At 36.2% G+C, this 24633-nt stretch overlaps 1 protein-coding gene across 1 annotated transcript; it reads left to right on the top strand.

Moving 5' to 3' along the window:
• Positions 1 to 13105: 13105 nt before the first annotated feature.
• LOC137962706 (galacturonosyltransferase 8-like) lies at positions 13106 to 16919 on the top strand. Its single transcript, XM_068809725.1, has 3 exons — positions 13106 to 13407; positions 13730 to 14965; positions 16374 to 16919. Exons 1-3 carry the CDS (start codon positions 13264 to 13266, stop codon positions 16647 to 16649), a joined length of 1656 nt encoding a protein of 551 aa, XP_068665826.1. The 5' UTR covers positions 13106 to 13263; the 3' UTR covers positions 16650 to 16919.
• Positions 16920 to 24633: the final 7714 nt, after the last annotated feature.

Genomic DNA, 24633 nt, shown 5'->3' with positions numbered 1-24633 from the left:
CTATGGGAAGGGGGATCTCTTCCAATTTGCTGGTGGAGGGGATTTTGAAGGGGGCTGGCCCCTCTTGGTAGCAAGATGGGCTTCCCTAAGCCTCCCTTTTTGTCCTATAGAACATGGGGCAGCCACCCTTCAACCACAAGGTGAAGGGCCCTCCCCTTTGCTTGTGCAAGTGATTAAGGAGTCTTCCCATCTTTGCCAGCACATGTGAGAGGGGGACTAGCCCTCTTACTTCCACATGCAAGAAAGGGACTCTCCCTCTTGCCTACATTGTAAGCGGAGGTTTGCTAGTCTATGCATGCGGGATGAGGCCTCCCCATTCATAGCCTTGGTTAATATTGCTTCTTGGGCATTTTTATGTCAATAGGAAACAATTGGCAAATAGTTACAAACCATTTTTTTTTACTAACATTTATTGCTTATTTTAGGGTAGACAAATTTTCACAACCCATTTTTTTTTTTTTTTTTTTTTTTACAAACAAGTAAAGTGAATGGTATTAGTGTTCGTGGAATCTCAAAAAGTGGTTGAATTTATATAAAAATTAAAATATAAGTGTTTGTATTCCTATTGGAATTAAGTAAATAGACAATGTTGAAATCACATACACACAACCACCAGGAGACAAAAAGTTTTTGTTTTTGATCTTTCTCTAGTAATAATCACTATCCAAGAACTTTTGCTCACGAACAACCACGATTTTGATTTACTTAACAAAATAGACAATGTTGAAATCACGTACACACAACCACAAGGAGACAAAAAGTTTTTATTTTCGATCTTTCCCTAGTAATAATCACTACCCAAGAACTTTTGTTTGAGAACAACCACTATTTTGATCTACTCAACAAAATTATAAAGATATTAACCAGTTCTCTTTAAATCAATTGTAATACTCAGCTACACTTTCCCAATCTCTCTCAAAGAGATCTTCTTGCAATTGTATTCTACATCTAGAGGATACTCCCTTTTTGTATTTAAGGTTTTACAAAACCTCTTTCAAAATAAAGTGAAAATACAAAAGAGAAAAAAAGAAACTTATACCTTTTCAAAGAGACAACCTTCTTTTAATAGATCCAAGCTTCTAATCTTTTAGCACGTGGAATGGAGTATTTGGAGCTTGATGGAGTTAAAAATGCCAAAAAATATGCAAATAATTTGTAAATATAGGCAAGTTTTTCTTATGCAAAAGGGCAAAAGTAGGAAGTGAGGCAAAAAAATCTTCCCTCAAAGGTTTGGTATGCCAATATATGCTTTTACTTTCTTAAGGACCAGTTTGGGTTCCTATTTATAAGATTCTCGGTGAAACTAGTCATTTTTTTACCATTGTTCTAAAAGTAGCAAAGGAGGTTGATCGATACCATTTTATTGATCGATCGATCATTCCCCAATGGCAATATATTTGAGTTCCTATGACATTGTAATCATTTATAGCATCAATCAATCACTTTACAAGGGTTGATTGATCATGTTTTATACCCTTGATCTACCATGTTTTATATTGTGCCATAACTACTCTTTGTATGATTGATTGTGCCAAGAGGATGATCAATTATATCCAAAGGGTGATTGATCATGTTTTATAATTATTGCCTAGAAACATTTCATATGATTGATCATGTTTCATAAAGAATGATTGATCATGCATTGTAAGTTCTACCTAGTTGCTATTAGGATGATCAATCGTATTGTTAAGTGGATGATCAATAATGCATAGTAGTAGTGTATAAAAATAAGCTTTGAGGACAATTATAAACCAATGAAATATTCCAAAACATTAGTATAAGCTTGTAAAACATGGTTTTAGAAAACATTATATATTGTAATACTTCAAAACATATGGCTAGTTCTTGAGATTTTCAATGACACATATTCTAGATTATCAAGTCTTTATACTTCTTGTTCATGTAAGTTCTTCTTTGCAACAATATTTTCAATGTCCTTTTGTTTTGGGTCTTGACTTGGCAATGTGATTGTTAACAATCTTGTCTTGGGCTTTTGCCATAGGCCACATAAATTTGTTTTAGGAGACATATATCTAATATACAGAAATAACACTGTTAGTAGTATAATTTCAAGCTACTCATTTTTTATCATCAAAATAATAAAGACTGACATGATTTTAATCATGTTGATGATTTTGAAAGTTTTATAATATTTACCAATATATCATGTTGGTGTCCATGTTCCAGAATATATCAACCATATGAAATAAAATCCTAATGTTCTATCATTACAACATCAAGACTTAATTCACAAAATATGGGCTTCCCCAAGACTTACAAATGCTTGGTAACTTACGTGCCCTTGATTTATGCATGCACGGTGTTTTGTTTTAATGTATTCCTATGTAGTTTACTGACTCCCCTTTTATTTATGCTATACTTTCGAATTCTCAAGTTTTCAACTCTTTTTAGGTATTAATTTCATTTTAATGTAGGTGCCTTTCACTTTCAATAATCTTGAGCTACCTATGTTTAGGAAGGTTGCCCATGCCTAGTTCTCTTCTTAACTTAGAGAATCAATCAATTGTTAGCCTAGATGGCTTCTCAAGTAGGGGTGAATTGAGAATTTGTAACTAAAAATTGAATGTTTGTCAATCAAATTAAATAAAAGTAAGACAATCAACAAACACACACAATATTTTTTATTACTAATGTTCCTCTATTGGTAGTCACCATTGAGGAACCCTTACGTGGGAAAATTTCAATAATAGTTCTATTAACTAAAATTTACATAAAAGAGATTTTGGCCCTCTTTCAAGCCACATGTATGCTCAAATACACAAATATAAATCTCTCTTTAAGATTTATCAGTTAGATTCCAGCTCTAGAAAACTCTCTTGTCTAGATTTTTGAGCTCTAGATCAATCGTAAAAAGAAACAATTAAAATACAAAAGTAAAGGAAAACTTACACCCTTAAAATTGGAGAGACAATGTTTTTCTTGAGATTTCCAAATCTCCAACTTTTGATGCACAAGAGAAAAAGTTTTTGGAGCTTGAATTGCTAGTATGCATAGAGATTTTGAGAGAGATTGAGAGTGTTTGCAAGTTTGTAGCTCTTTTCTCACAAAAATAGGTTTGTGAAGAAATTTCAAATAAAACCAATGGTTGAATGCAATAAATTGCCAATAAATGCTCTCATTATTGTTCATAGGATGTTTGCAGTTGTATTTATAAGTTTCCCCTTCGAACTAGCAATTTTTTTCCTGTTTCTAATAAAGCTACAAAAAGAGTTGATTGATCATTGAAAAGGTATGATAGCTATATTTTTGTGTTATTGAGGTTTGTTGATCAAGTATACCATCAATCAGTCGAATTCTCATCTTCTAAAAAATGGTCTATTGATCAATCATTCCAATTAGGTTGGTCGATCACTGGATGTTCATGTTGTAGGAAAATGTAAAGACAATCACACTGGCCTCATTGGTGTGAAATTTGTATTTTATAGATTGTTATCGGGAAAAGAAGAGAAAAATCAAAGAGAACAAGAGTTATCAAATTTAAACTTTTAAATTGATGATAGATTCTTTTGAATCTAAGAAAGTAGTAAAATAGTTTGTTGACATTTTAGGAGTGAAATTTGATTTATTGATTGATGTCCAAGTACATTGGTGGTTTATTTATAATAGAGGAAAATATTAGAATTAGAGAAAAATTAAACTACCTATGTCCCAATTACACCCAAAGTATCATCCTAATAAGAAACTATTATATAAATAGAGAATTGATAGAATTAGAAGACCTCTTTTGTGAGACTTCCTTTCATGAGACTCATGTAAGACTTCACCAAATTAATTCCTTCACTATGAGACTCCTTGGTCATGAGAGTCATGTAAGACTCTTCCATATTTACTTCTTCAATTATCTCTTTCAAACTGAAGTTACTAACTTCAACTTTGGAATAAAAAAATTTACACCCATCAATCTTCAAATTTCAACTATCTTCAACACCTTTCACTATATCAATATAGCAAAAGAATTTGAAGAAGAAGAAAGAAGGAAGAAGAGAAGAGAAGAGAAGAGAAGATGAGAAGGAGAAGGTAAAAGCACAAGTTGAGGAGAGAAACTTCGGGAGTAAAGAGAGAGCACGAGTTTTTAGCTTCTCCCCCTCTCTTCTTATATATATAGTGGGGCATGGATGGCCCAATACATAAGAGTAAAAAAGAAATCTTAAAGTAACCACTAATTACAACTTATGCCATTCACTATCACAATTACATAGAATACCACTCAAACTACTTCAATACTCCCCCTCTAGCCGGGGAGAAAACACCAAATATTCCCAGCTTGGAGCAGGTATATTCGAGTGATTTTGAAAAAAATAGCCTTTGTGAAGATGTTGACAAATTGATTTTTTGAATGAATATATTACATAGATAGTATTCCAACTTGAAGTTTTTCTTGTATAAAATGACAATCTATGTCATTGTGCTCGGTTCTCCCATGAAAGACTGGATTGGTTGCAATATGGATAGTTGTCTGATTGTCACAGTGAAGTTGTATAGGTTTGGTTAATGCAGAACCCAAACTCAATCATGAATGATTTTAACCTATAACAATTCACTTACTGCAAATGTTGTAGCTTGATATTCCGCTTCTGCACTCAATATAGTCACTACATTTTTGTTTTTTGCTTCTCTAGGTGACTAGAATGCTCCCAATAGTTGTACTGTAACCAGAGGTGAATTTTTTGTCATCAGGGCACCCAGCCCAGTCAGCATCAACAAAGCCTTCACAGTTTAAATTGGACAAAATTTTCAATGCAGGAAAGAGAAGGTGAAGAGATAGTGTTAATGGATGTCCCAACCGATTGTGCCATTGACTCCCCTCAGTGTGCTTGGTTGAGATGACATATATTTAAGGCACGTCTAGGTAGTAGAGCCTCCCTTGTTCACAACCTCCACCAACCACCTGCGTCGTTGTAAGATCCTGAAACACACATGAAGTAGGTGAGAAGGTGATGAAGCAATTAAAATGTTTACTAAGGTGACAAATAGACAAGAGGTTCAAGGGAAAGGTAGGAACAAAAAGGATATCTTAAGTGGAAGTAATGACGTAACAAAGGTGGATCATTTCCTAATAACTTTAGTTTGGGATCCATTCGCTACGGTAACAAATTTATCACAAAGACAAGAAGAGACAAAGTGTAGTAGACATTTGTTACCTGTGGGATGCTCGAAGGCCCCTAAGTCAATAGTCTAGGATGAAGAGAAGGTAGTGGCAAAGACCATACCTGAAGCGGTGGTGGCAACAATAGTGGTGGAGGAGCTTGGAGGAGAGACAATCAGAATTTTCATCCTGTGGAATAGGTCATACTCATCATCAGTGAGGGTCTTTTTGTCTGATGGTGGTGCAGACTTGTCCTCCTTTGTGCCACTAGCTGAGGCTAGATTAGCTGTAGCCTATTTTGGCTTACCATGGATTTTACAGCAATACTCGATGGTGTGGCCATATCTCCCACAATGAGTTCATTCCTTGGTATAAGTTCTAGAGGGTTCAATCCTTCCACTTCTTCCTCAACCTCCTCTATAATTTTGATCATGTCCTTGACCAAGGTCAGTTGGTGTGCCCCGGTTACCGGAGTACATAGCTAATGATACTTCTGTAGAAGAGGGGGAAGAGGAGTCTGGAATGCGAGTAAGGTGGCACATACATCATCAAAGTTGCGAATAGCGGAGGAGTGAAGGAGTTGATTTTTAGCAACCTCAAGATACGACTTGATATGCGCTAAACAAATAGCAGTTGTTAAGGCTTCCTTTTGCTTTGTCTTGGACAGAAACATCAATGCAATTAGGCTGAGGTAACTTCCACTCTTGAAGAAAACCCCTGAATCATGCCAAGTGCTCATGTATATTTTCTCCTTGTTTAGTATTAAGCATACTTTGGCCATAATAGATTGCCGGAGCTGTTAATGTAAATATATGTATGTAAATAGGGGAATTCTTGTCTTCTTTATTTGACTAAGGGTATACTTGTAAATTGCCTTTTTCTTCTTCGTTTTGTATAGGGTTTCTCGTTAAACCGTTAGAGAATTGTATTCTAAGTTTACTGCATATTGAAATATACTCTGTGAAATCAGAGTAATTTACATGGTATCAGAGCGGGAAATCGAGCGATTTTGCTTCGATTTTGCGGTCTAAGGTGATTCGTTTGTTCTCGCACTCAAAATTTTGTTTTGTTTTGCCCGTTTTGCGCTAGTTCTGCTCATTTGTCGTTTCTGCGCCACCGGTTCCCTCTTCGTCCGGTGATCTCTGGATCTTGAAGACGCCGCCCCGCCCTGCAAAAGCTTTGTATCTGGCTGAATCATCGTTTTGGCACCATCAGAGGTTGGTTCCCCTCTATCTCTGTTTGGTCTATTCTCGATTTGTTTTCTGTAGTGGATTTCGGAGTTCTTGGTTCGTCTGGGTTATTTGTGGCTTTCATTGCTTTGTTTCACCGGCAAGAGGTAGCAGACTTCGATTGGTTATGTTTCGTAAGTTGTAATGGTCTGAATGTCGTGGGAACAGTATTTGGTTGGGTAAAATTCTGCCAGAATGTTGTGGGAGTTGTAGGGTTTTCCCATCTATCTGTTTTGGTTGTGGGGGACATTTGTATTCTTTTTGGGGTGATTTCTCCAAAATGGAATTTTGGAGTTTCTTGGAAGGTTTGTTCAAGTTGGGTATCCTGCAATGGGCTGAAGTGGATTAGGATTTTACGAAAATAGAGGCTTTGGGATTTGAATTCTTGTGGATTATTGCTATCCAGAGAGGTTTCGTTATTTGGATTAATATTTGCACAGTTGGATATTTGTTATTTGGTTATTATTGGGAGAATTAGCACTGTTGAATTCCCTTTGCAAAGTCGTTTGACCATCATTTCTATGGATTCTATTAGTCACTCAAATGATTCTACGCCTGATCTCTCATCATTAGCCACCGAGATCGTACGCATTATTGGCAAGTCGTTTGCTCCTAGCACTCAATTTGCATCTCATGCAGGTATGTCTTGTTTGGTTGGCTCTAGTGACACTCATCAATGGATCTTAGATTTTGGAGTCACACACCATATGACACCCCATTTGTCTCTTTCACATGATTGTGTTCAGCCTTCTCACCCAGTTAACATCCAAGCTGCTAATGGCTCTCCCATGCCATTAGCCTCGGTTGGAACTGTCACTCACCTACTAGGTCTTTGTCTGTTGTTCTCCATGTTCCCCATCTAGCTGTTAACCTTCTTTCAATTGGAAAACTTACTGATTTAGGTCTTACTATTACCTTTGCTTCTAATCATTGCCTTATACATGATCGCAAGTTCGGGAGGCAGCTTGGGATAGGCCATAGAGAAGGTGGTCTTTACTTGGTTGATGACTTGAATTTTCCAGTACCTCTGCAGGCGTCTAGTTTTTCAGTTCAATCCATGTTGCACAATTTACTTTCTATAAATAATCCTTTTTATTTATGGCATTCTCGTTTTGGACATATTTCTGCTTCTCATTCACAGTTTATGATCACACACAATATGTTAGATTCTACTATTAAATCTTCCACTCTTCATGATTGTGTTGGATGTAATCTTGGCAAGCAATGTCATTTACCTTTTACATTAAGTCACTCTATTACTTCTTCTCCTTTTGATCTTGTTCACTCTGATGTTTAGGGACCTATACTTGTGTCCACTAAAGGTGGGGCTCGCTATTATGCATTGATTGTCGATGATTTTACTCGTTTCTCTTGGATATTTCTTATGCATCGAAAATCAGACTTCTATTCTATTTATGTTCAATTTTGTGCTATGGTGAGAACTCAATTTTCCACTCACATTAAATTTTTTTGCTCTGATTCGGGTTGTGAATATATGTCATCTTTATTGAATGATTTTCTTAAGTCTGAGGGCACTATTCATCAGTTGTCTTGTCCTTATACGCCTCAACAGAATGGTGTTGCAGAATGCAAACATCATCATGTTATTGAAACTACTCGCTCTTTACTACTCCATGCCTCTGTCCCTTCTGAATTTTGGGGGGAAGCACTTCTTACTGCCACTTATTTGATTAATCGTATTCCTTCTTTTTTTTCTAGCAGTATCTCACCTTTTGAACGGTTGTATGGTGTTCATCCTACCTATGAGCATTTGTGTGTCTTTGGTTGTGCATATTTTGTTTTATTACCCCCTTCCTGTCACACTAAATTGTCTGCAAAATATGGTTTTTGGAACAGTTTATGGTTTTGGTCAAAAAGGATATAGATGTTATCATCATGAGTCTGGTAAACTTTTTGTTTCTCAAAATGTTAAGTTTTTGGAACAGTTTTGTTACTTTCGCATTCCCTTGTCTACTCCTATTTTGCATGATACAGAATTGTTACACATTGATCCTTTTGTGTCTGATGAGCCCCATGATGACCAGTTGATCATTCACCATCCATCCACTGATTCACCACTACATCCTGAGGTTTCCTCTCATATGCCTTTGCAACAGTCACCTGCAGATACTGACTTACCTTCTCCTATGGCGCCTCTCCCTCTCGACTCTCTAGACTCTGGTGATCCGCATCCTGCCACCCCTCACATTTCCACTCGTGTCCGTCCTCCCCCTCAGAGGTATAGTCCATATTTATATTTGCTCTCTTCCACCTATTTGACCTTTTTGTCTAAGATTTATTCTTTTGTTGAGCCTAAGTCATACAAGGAAGCTGCATCAGATGCAAATTGGCGACAAGCCATTAATGATGAGCTCACCGCCCTACACCAAACTGTTACTTGGGAGTTAGTTCCACTTCCTCCAGGTAAGCATGTTATTGGTTGTAAATGGATTTTCAAAGTCAAAACTCAATCTAATAGTACACTTAAGCGATACAAAGCTCGGTTAGTTGCTAAAGGATTCTCACAAACTGAAGGCCTTGATTATGATGAGACTTTTGCTCCTATTGCTCAAATGAAGACAGTTCGCACCTTGATTTCTATTGCAGCTGTTCAAAAATGGCATCTTCATCAAATGGATGTTAAGAATGCATTTTTAAATGGTGATTTGGCCAAGGAGGTATATATGCGGACACCACCAGGCCTTCCTCATACGTCTGGTCATGTTTGTCATCTTCGACGGGTTTTATATGGTCTCAAACAAGCTCCTCGAGCTTGGTTTGAGAAGTTCAGTTCTTCTTTGATTCATCTTGGATTTGTTGTTTCAAATTATGATTCTGCCATATTCATTCGCAAAACTGTTGTGGGGCATATTGTGGTTCTTCTTTATGTTGATGGTATGATTGTGACTGGTGATGATGAAAATGGGATTGCAGACCTTAAACAATAACTTCATTCTATGTTTGAAATGAAGGATCTTGGTTACTTACGATATTTTTTGGGTATTGAAGTTGCCTATTCTCTTGAAGGTTATATTTTGTCTCAATCGAAATACACCTCTGATGTGATCAGTCAAGCAGGATTGACAGATGATCGGATTATGGACTCTCCTATTGAACTCAATCATCGCCTTAGCCCTACATATGGTGAATTGTTATCTGATGTTACCTGATACAGAGAGGTAGTTGGTTAACTTGTTTACTTGACGATCACCTGTCCTGATATGACCCATGTTGTTCATGTGGTTAGTCAATTTGCTTCCGCACCTCGTACCGCCCATTGGACAGCCGTTCTCTGTATCTTACGTTACTTACGTGGCACTGTGCATCATGGTTTACTTTTGTCTTCCACCTCTGAATTGGTTCTCACTGGTTATTCTGATGCTGACTGGGCTGGTGATCCAACATATTGGAAATCTACCACTGGGTATTGTATCTTCCTTGGTAATTCTTTGGTGGCTTGGAAGAGTAAGAAACAATTAGTTGTCTCTCGCTCTTCTGCCGAGGCAGAATATCGGGCTATGGCAACAACTGTTGCTGAGTTAATTTGGTTTCGTCGATTACTTGAAGAACTTGGCTTCCCTCAATTGTCTGCTACTCCTATGTTTAGTGATAATCAAAGTGCCATTCAGATTGCCAAGAATCCTATTTTTCATGAACATATGAAGCATATTGAGATCGATTGTCACTTTGTGCGACATCACTACTTACAAGGCTCTCTCACCTTGCCCCATGTTCCTCCACATCTCAATTTGCTGATGTCTTCACCAAATTGCATACAGCTTCTCATTTTCATCATCTCATAAGCAAACTTATGTTACTTGCCCCATCATAAGTTTAAGAGGGGGTGTTAATGTAAATATGTGTATGTAAATAGAGGCATTCATGTCTTCTTTATTTGACTAAGGGTATGCTTATAAATTACCTTTTTCTTCTTGGGTTTCTTGTTAAACCGTAAGAGAATTGTATTCTGAGTTTACTGCATAATGAAATATACTCTGTGAAATCAGAGTAATTTACAGGAGCTAGAGTACAACTTAGCATATGTTTCCCAAATTTTTTTAATTGCCTCTAGATGGACAACGTTGTTGGAGACATGTTTTTCCATGTTGTTCATGAGTCAACTAATCACCAAAATGTAGTTTTTTAACCACTTACTGTAAGCAACATCTTCCTCATCACTTGATTAGGTGGCTGAGTCAGTCTTAGGAAATAAGAAACCTCCTAACTGATTTTAAACAACTCAAGTAATTTGACAACCCTCGCAAGGGTATAGTGGTAATCTTGAGAATATTAGTCTTACTACCAATGTATTCTTCAACCATTAGAGACAATTTTATAATGACAATTTACTATAAAAAAAGGTGATATAGCCTAAGTAAGATGCTTCAATAACCAAGAACCAAGTGAAGACAAGAGATGTCTAGCTCAAGTAAATTTAAGGGGAACCCGAGCCTAAATACTCCTTCAGGCAAGTAAGAGACCCACTTAGGCAAGAAAAATTGCTAGTAAAAAAATGTTTTAATCAAACTCTTGTCTTCCTTTTAGAGTAATAGCAAAAAATCAATCAACAACACCAATCAATCATGGATATACTGCATGTTGAGAGAGATCTTTCCAAAATCTTAATGCCGATGTGGAGTACAATCAGTCTAGATTCAATCCTTTATGAATTAGGCAAGATATGATTGATTGAAATTAAACAAATCAGGCCTAATCAAGGAGATATTGAGGTGTTGTAAGATCTCAAAAAATGAGAAAGTTTCCATAAATAAGTTGGCACCACCTTGGCTTTTCCAAAGAAGTATTTCCTTAAAAACATTTATTGCTTCCTTTTATGTAAACCAATCTTCCAACCTTGATTTCATGTGGTGATTTGTGCAAGAACAAGGAGCCAACTCGTGGCTTTGAATCAAACAAGAGGTTCAACCTCTTAAAAATAATTTTTTTTTCACAAGAAGTTGATTGAAAACAACCTTCTTCTTTCAACTTCTTCTTTTATCAAGAAAACTGATGAACCTTGGCATGATAGATCATTAATGCATGAGCATATCTCTTCATACTCATAGGAATTCTGAGACCTTGAAAAAAAAAACCCTTCAAAAAGGCTTAAGCCAAGTAGAGTGCTAGGAATTAGACGCCTTAATTCAAAACTAACGAGAACAATAATAATAATCATAGAGGAAGAAAAAAACAAGCACTAAAATACAATAAGATTTATACTGGTTCACCTCAAGATGAGACTACGTCTTGTCTTTCGCCGTTGGAGTAATCTACTATGAAGATAAAATAATTTACCAGAGAAATCACACACACTTATAGTATTTTTCTCTAACCTCTATTGGGCTGCAACAGTTGATTCTCCACGATGATGATAAAACCCTAATAGCGGCGCTCCCCCAAATTATAAAGAGAACAATACAAGAGTGAAATCTCCAAACTACCCTTAATGAAACAAAAGTCAATATATCGTGGACCTTTCAGGGGCTCCGCCCCCTTCCAACCCCCACGATGACCTTACTACGAAGGTCGACCCGTGTAATGACTCAGTGTAAGGCGTTGATTAAGCTCCACAATTCAATATAGAGTTCCAACTCTTCAAATACCACAAATCGGCTAGTGAAAAACTTAGCATAGTAGCCAAGTGATTAAATTTTTTAAATCCAATGGATCAAAAACTCATAATAGGCTCAAGAACATTGCTCTTTATAAAAAAAAAAAAAAAGTATACCCACGAAAACTTCTCATGCAAGAGATTTCAATATAAACCAATTTTCAGCCAAAAACTTGCAAACCGACTAAAAAAGCTTTTGACAATCTTTCTCCAATCCGAGATATATAAATCTCAATACTTTCATATAATAAAGAGAATCGTCTTTAAATCATCTTCCAGAGGTTAAAAAAAAACAGGAGCATAAAACCATGGATAGATGATAATAACGAGAATGAAAGATCTATCTCAACAAGTTTCAATCTTGCTTCACAAAGAGCATTTTATGAGTAGTTTTGATCATAAACTCCTTAAGAGTATCTTCTTGACGTGGGGATCCTAAATTCAATGCTCTGATACCATGTTGAATTTAGGACCTCATGCTTAGAACCTCAAGCAAGATAAGAGATGGAGAAGAGAAGGAAGAGAGAAGGAAAAAAAAGAAGAGAACAAAGAGGGAACTAGGGTAGAGAAGAAAGAAAGGAAAAAAGAGAGGGAAACCCTTAGGTTAAGAGTGTTTCCTCGAATTGGAGCTTGATGCTCCACCCCAAGCTAAGGGCCTCTATTTATAGTTTTTCAGAGAAATTTATAATGTCTATAATGCCCTTAGGGTAACAAGCTTTATATGAGAAATGACATAAATAGACATGTTCACCTTAACTAATTATACCCTTGAGCCGTCTTTATGAGATGCCACCTTGTTTACCATCATGTCACCCCTCTTGGATGTGTGAGCCTTTGTATTAAATTAAATTAAATTACCAATATACTACTTTGAATTAAAAAAATTAAGTTTGAAAGCTTTTCCCAAATATATTTTTTTTAAAAATTCTGATAGCCATGCGATGGACCATACTTTTCTGGCCAGTTGTTGATAGCTGCCGACACGGCCTTAAGGCGCGAAGGATCAGAATTGGTCCTTCAGGTGAACGCTCAGGATCACTTATCTTGATCATCTGACGGCGGGTGATGAAGATCCTCGATGCGGCGCGAACACGCTCGAAACCGACGCGCATATCAAACGAAGAGGTAAGACACGTGCGGAGTCCGACTCTGATGTCGACTGCTATCGTTCTTCTCTCACTCTTACAGAGGCTCTAAGCCTGGAAGGCTGAAACTCTCAAATACGCGCTAAGAACGGAGCAGAAAAACGAGTGGTATCGATCGACGGAACGATCAATCTCTAAAACGTCCGGCCAATCTGATCTCAAGCCCTAACAATGGCAGATCCGTTAAGACGAAGTAGAGCATTTAGGAACGTTGGGACCTCTAAGAAGCCGTTTGTTGGCATTTTACTCCTTTCCTTCTCTCTTGCCCTTCTATTATTATTGACTTCACAGCCTTCAGCGTCAGATCCAATCACGGTAGGCTGGTTTTCGATTTGTTGCGTTTTTATTTTTTCCGTTTTGGTCCTGCTATTCATGCTTGTTGTGCTTATTCTGAGGACTGTGATTCGGGGGCCAGTGTTTTTTCTTTTGAAAAAGTAGTTTTTTACTGAATTTCTACTGGTTTGGTTTCATTTCTTTGTTGTTGTACATAATGTATGTATCCTCGTTGTTTCCTATGCATTTCTGCTATCTATGTCCTCACTCTCGCTTATAGTGATTTCTTTTCAATTCCTAATTTGCTATGTCGAAGGTGAATTGACATTCTCTCTTTTTATCACTTTGATTGTTCGCCAAGTAGGCTGGTTTCTCCAGTTTCAGTCGTGGAGCTCGCCGATCTGTCCTCGCCCTCAAATCCGACCCGTTGAAAGCTCGGTTTGATCAGATCTACAAGCAAGCTAATGATCACACACTTACTGCATATGCATATGCCTCCTACGCCCGAAAGCTCAAACTCGAGAACTCCAAACAAGTTCGAGTTTTTGCAAATCTTGCTAGAAACTACTCAGATCTTATGTCGAAACCCACCTATCAGTCTCTTTTCCAACCCGATGGAGTGACCATTGACGAATCCGTGCTCCGTCAGTTCGAGAAAGAGGTAAAAGCACGAATAAAAGACACAAAGCAGATAATCGCTGAAGCGAAAGAGGTATTTGATAACCAGCTCAAGATCCATAAGCTGAAAGACACAATCTTTGCCGTTAACGAACAGTTGATGAAAGCCAAGAAACAGGGGGCTTTCTCAAGCCTTATTGCCGCAAAGTCTATTCCGAAAAGTTTGCATTGTATTGCTATGAAATTAATGGAAGAACGAATTGCTCATCCTGACAAGTATGTGGAAAATTCATCTTTGCCTCAACTGGAAGATCCAAAACTCTATCACTATGCTATTTTCTCGGATAACGTTCTAGCTGCTTCGGTGGTTGTCAATTCAGCCGTGAACAATGCAAAGGAACCATGGAAGCACGTTTTCCATGTGGTCACTGATAAGATGAATCTTGGAGCTATGCAAGTTATGTTTAAAATGAAAAATTACAATGGAGCTCACGTGGAAGTTAAGGCAGTGGAAGACTACAAGTTCTTGAATTCTTCATATGTCCCGGTGCTCCGGCAGCTTGAGAATGCCAAGCTCCAGGAGTTCTATTTCAAGAATAAGCTTGAAAATGCCACAAAGGATACTAATAACATGAAGTTTAGGAATCCTAAGTATTTGTCCATGCTGAATCATTTAAGGTTTTATTTGCCAGAGATATATCCAAAGTTGCATAGGATCTTGTTTTTGGATGATGATGTGGTGGTTCAGAAGGATTTGACAGGGCTTTGGAAGATTGATATGGACGGCAAGGTCAATGGAGCAGTGGAAACTTGTTTTGGATCATTTCATAGGTATTGGCAGTATATGAATTTCTCACACCCACTTATCAAAGAGAAATTTGACCCAAAAGCATGTGCATGGGCTTATGGAATGAACTTCTTTGATCTTGATGCATGGAGGAAGCAGAAGTGTACAGAGGAGTACCATTACTGGCAAGAGAAGGTAAGCCTTTAAACCTTTGTAATCTTTTCCCAAAGTATCTAAGCTAAAACTCTTCATTATACTGATGAAGTATGGATTTTCACTGACCAACTAGAGCACGTTTCTCACTTGTAGCATCGATTTTATAATTGAGCTTTTGTTGCATGTGAGGGTCTTGTTCTGCAAGTGGTGAATATGGTCACTAGTTTCTTATGTCTGAAGACATTTGCATCATGAATTGCCTCGTGGATAAGGGTAGTACAAGACTGAGTAGCATCCTGTATCAGCAACATGTCATAGTGGGCACCTCAAAATCTGATCACTTGGTATATGATTCATACCAATAATATAAAAGGCCACAATTTTCCAGTCAACCATGACTCAATTTTGCCAAAACATTCTTATCCAAAATTTCTAGACATATGAAGAAAGTTTTTCTTCTTAATGACAAATATGAAGAATGTGTTGTTGCAAAGAAACCAAAATATCCAGTTATGTGCAACCAAAACATAAATGTCTATTGCTGAAAAAATGACGAGTAGTGAAAAATGGATAAGAAATGTAATTGATCTTTTTCTTTTTCTCTCTATTTTCTCTTTCTAAATGTAAATTGTTTCTATCTTTTAAAAATTTGGTAGATTAAAATTGGATTTCAGTCTTTGGCTCAATTGGTGCATGGGTGGGTTTCTTATTTTCAGTTCTTGGGTTCCAGCATCTTGGGTGTCTGTAATGAAAATTGTATTAAAAAAAAAAAAAAAGACCAAACTTCTTTATAACTATCATCAGAATCTTATCTCAAGTATTTTGATACTGTTTAGAAGTCCTCAATTTCACTCTGTAATTAGCCAGCTCCTTGTCAGTGGCAGCATTTGTTGAATTCTCCTATTTAGTGGCTTACCTTACTTCTGGTCTTTATTTGCCAGGTCCATCCATGCCATATTTGCCATCCTCTATTTCTTGTTGTTCTGCAGTGATTAACAAGATCCTACTCACGTATGCTGTTAGATTTTTTAAAGAACATGCCTAAGAGAAAAAGAAATTACTGTCTTATTTTATTCTCTATCCCCTCTACTCCTAAATTGTCTCTTAACTTTTCTGTTTTTCCATTTTTATCTTTCCTTGTTTTGTACACTTCTATTGCAATGTTCTGTCTCTTCAACCTTCATGAATGCATACTTAGTACTGAACATCTGCCTTACAGATCATGGTTTCTCCACCCACCAGTTCTCTGTATATTTTCCCTTTTGTCATTCAGGGGATGGGCTCATCATATAGCAGCCAAAATAAAATTTTCCTGCTTAAGTTAGCACAAAATTTTATCAGTTCATTACGTTTTGAATTGATGACATGATAATTTTGGATGTTTATATTTTTTAAGAAAGTCCTTTTCATCTTTCAGTTTCTTACCGATTAATTCTTTCAATTGCAGAATGAGAACCGGACTCTGTGGAAATTAGGGACGCTGCCACCAGGTCTTATAACGTTTTACTCCACCACAAAACCTTTGGATAAATCTTGGCACGTTCTTGGGCTTGGATATAACCCAAACATAAGCATGGAAGAGATACAGAATGCTGCGGTTGTGCATTTCAATGGCAACATGAAGCCTTGGCTTGATATAGCAATGCCCCAATTTCGACCAATGTGGGCAAAATTTGTCGACTCTGATATGGATGTCGTTCAGAAGTGCAACTTTGGTGTGTAGTTGGGATAACATTACTCGTGAAGTTCCTGACTGTAACTGGAGAAGTTCTGAAGCTGTTATAGTTGTTGGAAGTCTTCTGCAAAGAAAGTAAAGAAACTCAGACGCGGATAATTGAATTGTGAGTAGACATACTACTGGCTCAGTCAATTGTAGTAAGCCCTCTTTTTTACTTTTTATTTTGTTCCATTATCTTGTTTTTTGAATGTAAATGTTTCATATTTATTATATAGCTAGCAGACTAAATCTGGCTGGTCATCGTTTTCGTTTTTATTGATTTTTTTGTCGTCAGAATATAAATCTGGTTTTTAAGGATGTTTTGATCAATATAAATTCGAAATTTTAGCTGTCCTGTGTGTTTAGAAAGCTGATCAGGACATTGATGACTTGCAGTAGAATGAATTTAATGTCTAACGTTTGAATATAATGAAAGTTTAAATATAGGGATAGTGCCATAAAATAATTATTTTCTTTGATTAATATTTTATTAATGTTTTTAATTATTTTTGTTTTTGTTTTTTTTTTATAGTTTCAGAATTAGGTTAAAAGTTTTTTTATCCCTTAAATTAGGTACAAACACAAGAAAATTGTTATCGAACGAAAAGTAATATTATCTTTGTACTTTTTCATAATATTTTACTAAAAAACTTTAACAGAATTAGTAGAGTTTAATAAAAATAAAAATTATTAAATTTTATTCTAATTTTTTTTTTTAAATATTTCTTTATGTAAAAATTTTGATTCAGTCTTATGTGATATATCTAGAGAACTCTAGGCTATGATGTGAGCACTATAGTAAGCAAACATTGGTATCATCTTCTCTGGTAAAGTCTTAAGGGATTGCTACAAGTAGAGCTAAACTAGAACTTATGTAGGTTTGAGTTTGCCTTGATTTGAATACTAAGCAACAAACATGAGATGTTGTTTTGGAATCCTCCATTGGAAAACAAACTGACTTCCAAATACAGAACTAGTTCGGAAAGCTCATACAAGAATAACAACATATTTCTGTTTAAAAGAGCATCATGCCCTATAGCTTCTAAAATCATCATAAATAAATTAAAAAACTCATCTATACAAGAATCCCAATTTTCAAAATAAAAAAAAAAAAATCTCATCATTAGGCAAAAAAAGCTAAACATAAGTCGAAAAGTTAAGTCAAAGAAAAAATGTAGTTTTTGCAATATATGAATGAGTAACCCAAAGACAAGTATTTGCCCACAAAAAACTTTCCAAAACACCTTATGCCATCAAAATCTAGACGTGAAGAAGGAAGTAGTGATACTCAAAAAAATAAATAATAATAATAATAATAATAACACTAGCAACAATAGTAAAAATAATTGTGTAAAAGTATAGAAAAAGTAACAATCACAACGAGCCACAAAATTCTAAATCAAGACAAAAGAAACACCTAAGAACCAAAGACATGCCATGAAAAAGTGACACAAAATATCGATTAAATAAAAATTTACCTATAATGCACATAATTCTTATCACCCCTCTTCAAAAACTCGTCTTGGATTAGAAAAATCATGGATGAGGCAACCATCCCAGACACCAAAAAATCCCTCCATACCAACAATGAGAAATTTGCACCAAAAATAACAAAGAAAGAAGCAAGGAAGCTCGGTTGATGGTCCTACGAGAATAAAGCTAGAGGCAGGTGAATAAGTTTATCAAATTTAACGACTAATTCTTGCTTGTACATAATGAAAGCTACCTAACACAAATAATGTACTAATTGAGTGCTAAAATCAATCAGCCGGAATTATACTTGTATATATACTAGTCCACAACCCGAACTCAAGTTGGTAATCCACTCATAAGGTGTTTTGTAACTAACAGTTAGTTCACTATATTTAGTTAGTCAAATGACATCTATAGCAAAAGACCACAACGGTCTGAATTCCAATACCTAATCATACTCGTGACTTACGATTAGTAACTAAGTATATTCACTAAGACCCACAAAAGGAATTTTAGTTTTCAATCAGCTTTGTACAAGCTAACTGATTAGATTTATAGAGTGTTACTTTCTTTCCTGGAAAAACTCAAATGTGCCTCTTTAATAGGCTGATATTACAATATTAAGAATGAAAATGAAAACCGATTTTGTGCGTGTAATCAAAATATCATGTATAAAAGCAATTCAATATAAATAGAGACATGCACACACCAAGGGACAAGAAAATTTTTTGTTCTCAATGTTTCCTTAGTGGTAGTCACTGCCCAAAGACCCTTGCTTGGAAAAAAAAATCCACTATTACACTCTTGTTGAAAATTAGGATTCCATGACGTATGATCAAAGTAGAAGAAGATTAGGGGGTGACAGGAAAAAGAAGAGTTGTGGAGATAGAGTTTAGGAGGAGAAGAAAGAGAGTGACAAAGTTGGAAAATGAAGAAGAGGTTAGAGAATGAGGGATGTGTTCAATGCAACACATCCTCTCCCTTAATCTTTATTTATAGGTCTCAAAAGTACATAAATTACAAGTATACCCTTCACCCTATTAAGAGTGAAGAAAAGACAAAGAGCATAAGATATTCACATCGACACCACCTAAGCTTGTTTATGACTTTCAACACTCCCCCTCAAGCTGGTGGTGAAAAAACATCGTATAACCCTAGTTTGGTACATGCAATGGAGAGAATTTTGGAATTGACTGACTTTGAGAATATATCAGCAAGTTGTCCATGAGTTGAGACATGTTTAAGGCTTCTGATCCCTGGTTGCAACTTTTCTCTTACAAAATGGTAGTCCACCTTGATGTGCTTTGTTCTCTCATGAAATACTGGGTCAGAGGCAATGTGGATTGTTTTTTTCATAATAAAGTTCCATAGGGTCTTCTTTGTGAAATCCCAATTCAGATAGAAGGGATTTAATCCATAAAAGCTCACTTACCGCATGTGTCATGGCTCTGTATTCTACTTCTGCATTGGACCTGGCAACTACATGTTGTTTTTTATTCCTCAATGTAACAAGGTTGCCTCCAAATAGAGTACAATATCTTGAAGTTGATTTCCTGTCATCTAGTGATTCGGCCCAATCTACCTCGGCAAAGCTTTCAATATTGAGATGACCATGACACTTATATAAGAACCCTTGTCTCGATGCCCTTTTTAAGTAGCTTAGAATCCTTTCCAATGCCTGCCAATGAGGTATCTGAGGTTTATGCATAGATTGACTGACCATACTGACTACAAATGAAATATCTGGTCTAGTCACAATGAGATAGATAAGTTTGCTAACTAGCCTCTAGTACTTGCCAACATCAACTTTTTCACCCAAGCCAAAACAGTTTTATATTTCTCCATGGGAGTTTCAACAGGGCGACATCCCATCATTCTTGTTTCTTCAAGCAAGTCATAAACATATTTCCTTTGGGATAAAATAATACCATGTTTGGACTAAAGAACCTCAATACCGTAAAAATACTTAAGAACTCCCAAGTCTTTTGACTTGAATATACTGCATATCTTGTTTTTTACTTGACTAATGCTATCGAAATCACTACCCCCATCATAATAATCTCATCCACATATACAACAAGTAGTACAACTCTTTTCTCAGTATATTTAAAAAATACATAATGATCCATAGAGCACCTTGTGAACCCAAAACGAATCATTGTTTGACTAAACTTGTCAAACCAGGCCCATTGAGATTGCTTCAGACCATATAAGGATTTTGTAAGGTGGCACACCAACTCCCCCTCAACCACATATTCACGTGGTTGTTGCATATAAATTTTCTCCTTAATATCGCCATTGTGAAAGATATTTTTAACATCGAGCTAAAAGACAATCTAGCGAGAATTAGCAACCAAAGATAATAAGAAACACATTGAGTTAAGCTTGGCATGGTGGGCTTGGTCATACCTTCTAACATATGTCTGTGCCAATATACCTACAGTGGTTTCTCAATAGAAACATCATGTGTAGTTTGAATAAGTCATCAATTGGAACAGGAATAATAGGCCAGGGAACTAAGGGAATAGGAGGGATAGACGTAGACTTAGAGGGCTCAAAAAATGGGACAGCCTCAAAGAAAGTAACATCTGCAAATAAAAATATTTTTTCTCGTAGATAGATAGAAACATTTGTACCCTTTTGTATTCGAGAATATCCCAAAAAGACATTTAATAGCCCAAGGAAATAATTTATCTCTACATGGTACGAAAGTATGAGCAAAACAAACGATACCAAATACATTTGTCAAATAGGAAAAAGAGGTGAAGTGGGTAATACAGTCTGAATAGGAATTTTACCATCAAGAACTGAAGATGGCATTCTATTTATTTAAAAACATGCAACAAGTACTACATCTCCCCAATATGCTTTAGGGACGTTCATATGAATCATCATAGTTCGAACCACCTCAAGTAAGTGATGATTCTTGAGTTCAACAACTCCATTTTGTTGTGGAGTGAACATGCAAAAAGTCTAATGAATAATCCCTTCAAATTGACAAATTGAGTTAAACTTCCGATTTATAAATTCAAGAGCATTGTATGTACGCAAGATATTGATGGATGTTGCAAAATGATTCTTTATTTCATTATATAAAAGGTTAAATGGATCAAATGCTTCATATTTTTTCTCAAAGGAGATAAATCCCAAGTACATCTACTAAAATCATCAATGAATGAAATAAAATACGTATGACTAAACTGATTAGTCACATGACAAGGACCCCAAACATTTGAGTGAACAAGCTCAAATAATTTACTTGTCTAATGAGATGAAAGTAGAAAAGAACTCCAGTGATGTTTGCTCAGTTGATACAACTTGCACTAAAAGGTAATGCTGGAAGGAAATTCTGGAACTACTTGAATCAGCTTTGCAGATGATGGATGACCTAGTCTAAAATGCCACTATAAAGGTGAATCAGTAATGTGTAGTGCGTGTAGGGTATTATCTGGTATGTGGCGATCCAAACAATATAGTCCCCTTCTCTCACAAGTGGAACCAATTGTCTTCCTCATCGTGAAATCCTGAAAAACACAATAAGTAGGATAGAAAGTTGAAGAGAAATTCATAGACTTAGCAAATTGACTGACATACAACAAATTTAAAGGGAATTTAGGAATCAACAATGCAGACTAATGTGAGAGAAAAGTAGGAGTAACACTTCCCACTCCTTATACGGGTGAAATCGATCCATCAGCAAGATTGACATGCTTAATAAGGAGGGGCTCCTTTAAGTCAGAAAATAAGGAAGACTTACCTAACATATGTTTAAGAGCTCCAAAATCTAGTACCCAAAATTGGAATGACACATTGTTAATGCAGACATACCTATGGGAGGAGAAGTATGAGCCAAGGATGAAGATAAAGAAGGAATGAAAATTTGTGCCATACGTTGAACAATATGTTGTTGTTGATGAATTAATTGTTGTAATTCATTTGTGGTACCAGGTGGGACATGTGTTATAACATCATGTATAGGTGTAGTACCCTCATGTATAGTACAATTTGCCCATGCAAGCTTGCCAAACTTTATCAAGCATTTGTCTAAATAATGATTAGTGCATCCACAACGAACACACTTTCTCACAGATTTGGCATCCCTCGACCTCGTCCCCAGCCTGAACTATCTCTACCTCTGCCTATGCCTATCCCTATGCTTCCCCAGATGACTCAAAGGAATTGGAGGTTGCAGTTGATGTATTAAGAGCAGTGGCTTCACCCACTTTTGCATCTTTTCCTGCTTTGGGTACAATTGTCTTTTCAACTCTCATTACCCTATAAAGGTAGTAGGGAGGTTAGGCACTTCATCAGAGGCAAGGACCTATGCCTTTATGCTATCAAATTCAACACCCAAATCATCAAGAAATTTTGCCACTAGGAGCTAATTTTGTTGTTTTATGAGTTCTCATTCATCCATAGTAAATGGATGATAAACATTGATTTCCTACCAAATACCCATAAACGAATTGTAATATTTTGTCATTGTCCTATTGCCTCTCTTCAAGCCAAAGAAGTTTGTATATAACTTATAAACCTTGGAAAGATTATTTTCTTGAGCATATAAGTCTTCTAGAGTAACCACGTGGCTTTAGCAGTCTCAAAATTTATAACCTGATTCCGAAGAGAATAGTCTATGTCGTTGACAATCCAAGTCATAACTTGGTTGTCCTCTGCTTCCCAATCATCATTGGGAGGGATAGGAGAGTCATCCCTAATAAACATCATTTTCTTTCTGTCCTTTAAATACATCCAAACAAATTTGGTCCAATTGAGACAATTGTCACCATTCGATTTTTCGGATGTAATGGTAATCATATCTTTCCCATCAGAACTAGAAGTTTCTTTAGATGGAGTATATACCTCACCAGAATCAACCATAATGTGAATATATAAACACAAATCAAATCAAATAAACCTTCCAAACAAGTCAATATGATCAGTCAAAGTGGGCCCACCACTCAAAATTAGGGTTTTGGGTTGTTACTATGATGTGCATAGATCAAAATACCAGAATCCCAGTTTAAACATCAAATTTCAGGTCAAATAGATAAAAAACCATTAAATATGGCTGATGTCAACATGGACAGAGGATGACATCAGCACGGATAAGTAGGGAGTTAGCGCACATTCCTTGATCAACTTAAAGGACCAATAACCCTAGGGTTATGGAAGAGAGAAAAATAGAAAATATTAGATTCTTACCAATCAGTAACCAGAAAACCTAAAAAAGATCCTTCTTTTATGTAAATGTTGGCTTCCAAGGATGAAAAAGTCTGACAAAGAGTTCCCAAATGTGATCTACTGCTTTGATACCATGGGAAAAGTAAGGAGAGAGAAAGTGGAGAAGAAGAGCTCTGAAAGAGAGAGAGTGGTGTTAGGGATCATGCACGATCCCCAACCTATTTATTAGAGGTTTGAACAAAACTGCAAATATGACTCTCACTTAAGTGAAACCTTAATCTCCTTATATCTCCCATTCTACATGTCCTATATACATGCAAAATTGGACCATATACATAATTCAACATGAGGAACAAGATTACATCAAGATATATGAATAAGGATAAAGTAAAATAACCAGAATGCCTTTATACTTGTTTTCCAATAAATATTTATTTATGTCCTTTGATGAACAAGTTGAAAGAGTTGTGGTCAGAAGGTGTATAGGCTTTCGATACACATACGAGAGAGGTGCTTAAAATGCATGTTGCACTTCTTTGGGCCATAAAAGATTTTCTGACTTAGGGATCACTTTCAGGTTGGAGTACCAAGGAAAAGTTGTCATGTCCAACGTGTATGAGTCAAATAGACTCTATGCAATTGAAACATGGGAAAAAGGAATGTTACAAGGGTCTTCAACACTTTTTACTCATGGATAATAGGAGATGAAAGGATAGAACGTCGACACCCCCTCCCCCCCCCACTACAATCCCCTGGCTCAGTTAACTAGATTTGAGAGGCAATCACTAGAACTCGCCCTACACTTTATGGAAAAACTCGAGAAAATAGGAAGAGGAAACGATTTGTTGGTGAATTGAATTGGAATAAGAAGAATATATTTTTTAGTTGAATTATTGGTTGAAGTTGAGGTTGAGATTGAGACATAATTTAGATGGCATGCATATTGAAAAAAACATTTTTGACATTCTTTTAGGTACAATTTTGAACATAAGTGGTAAAAATAAAGACTAAGTGAATGTTAGACTTGACTTTGAAGATATGGAAATTAAAAGGGAATTACATTTAAGAAGAGAGTGATTCGGTTTATATACCTCATGCATCTTACACAATGTCTCAATAAGAGAAATGACAATTTTGTACATGGCAATATAACATTAAGTTCCCAAGTTGTTTCAAATATATCACATTATGTCAAGATGGATCCCCCAAATGTATTTGGCTTAAAGAGTCATGATTATCACATAATAATGTAATGTTTGTTAGCGGTAGGGTTACTTGGTTATCTTTCAAATAGTATAACTACATCAATCATTGAGATGGGACTATTCTTCAAAGA

This window comes from Aristolochia californica, unplaced genomic scaffold (assembly GCF_029961685.1).
Source record: "Aristolochia californica isolate CCGP_79_NKW_82.1479 unplaced genomic scaffold, dmAriCali1.0.hap1 SCAF_4, whole genome shotgun sequence".
Lineage (NCBI taxonomy): Eukaryota > Viridiplantae > Streptophyta > Magnoliopsida > Piperales > Aristolochiaceae > Aristolochia > Aristolochia californica.
Note: the sequence above shows the minus strand (reverse complement) of the source record. Positions and strands in the feature narration are given on the sequence as shown.

What these genes read in the sequence shown, in the direction of transcription:
- LOC137962706 (XM_068809725.1), top strand. Translation starts at nt 13,264, where the DNA reads ATGGCAGATCCGTTAAGACGAAGTAGAGCATTTAGGAACGTTGGGACC. An exon ending in CAGCGTCAGATCCAATCACG is followed by an intron (nt 13,408 to 13,729) that starts GTAGGCTGGTTT and finishes TTCGCCAAGTAG; the next exon opens with GCTGGTTTCTCCAGTTTCAG. An exon ending in ACCATTACTGGCAAGAGAAG is followed by an intron (nt 14,966 to 16,373) that starts GTAAGCCTTTAA and finishes TTTCAATTGCAG; the next exon opens with AATGAGAACCGGACTCTGTG.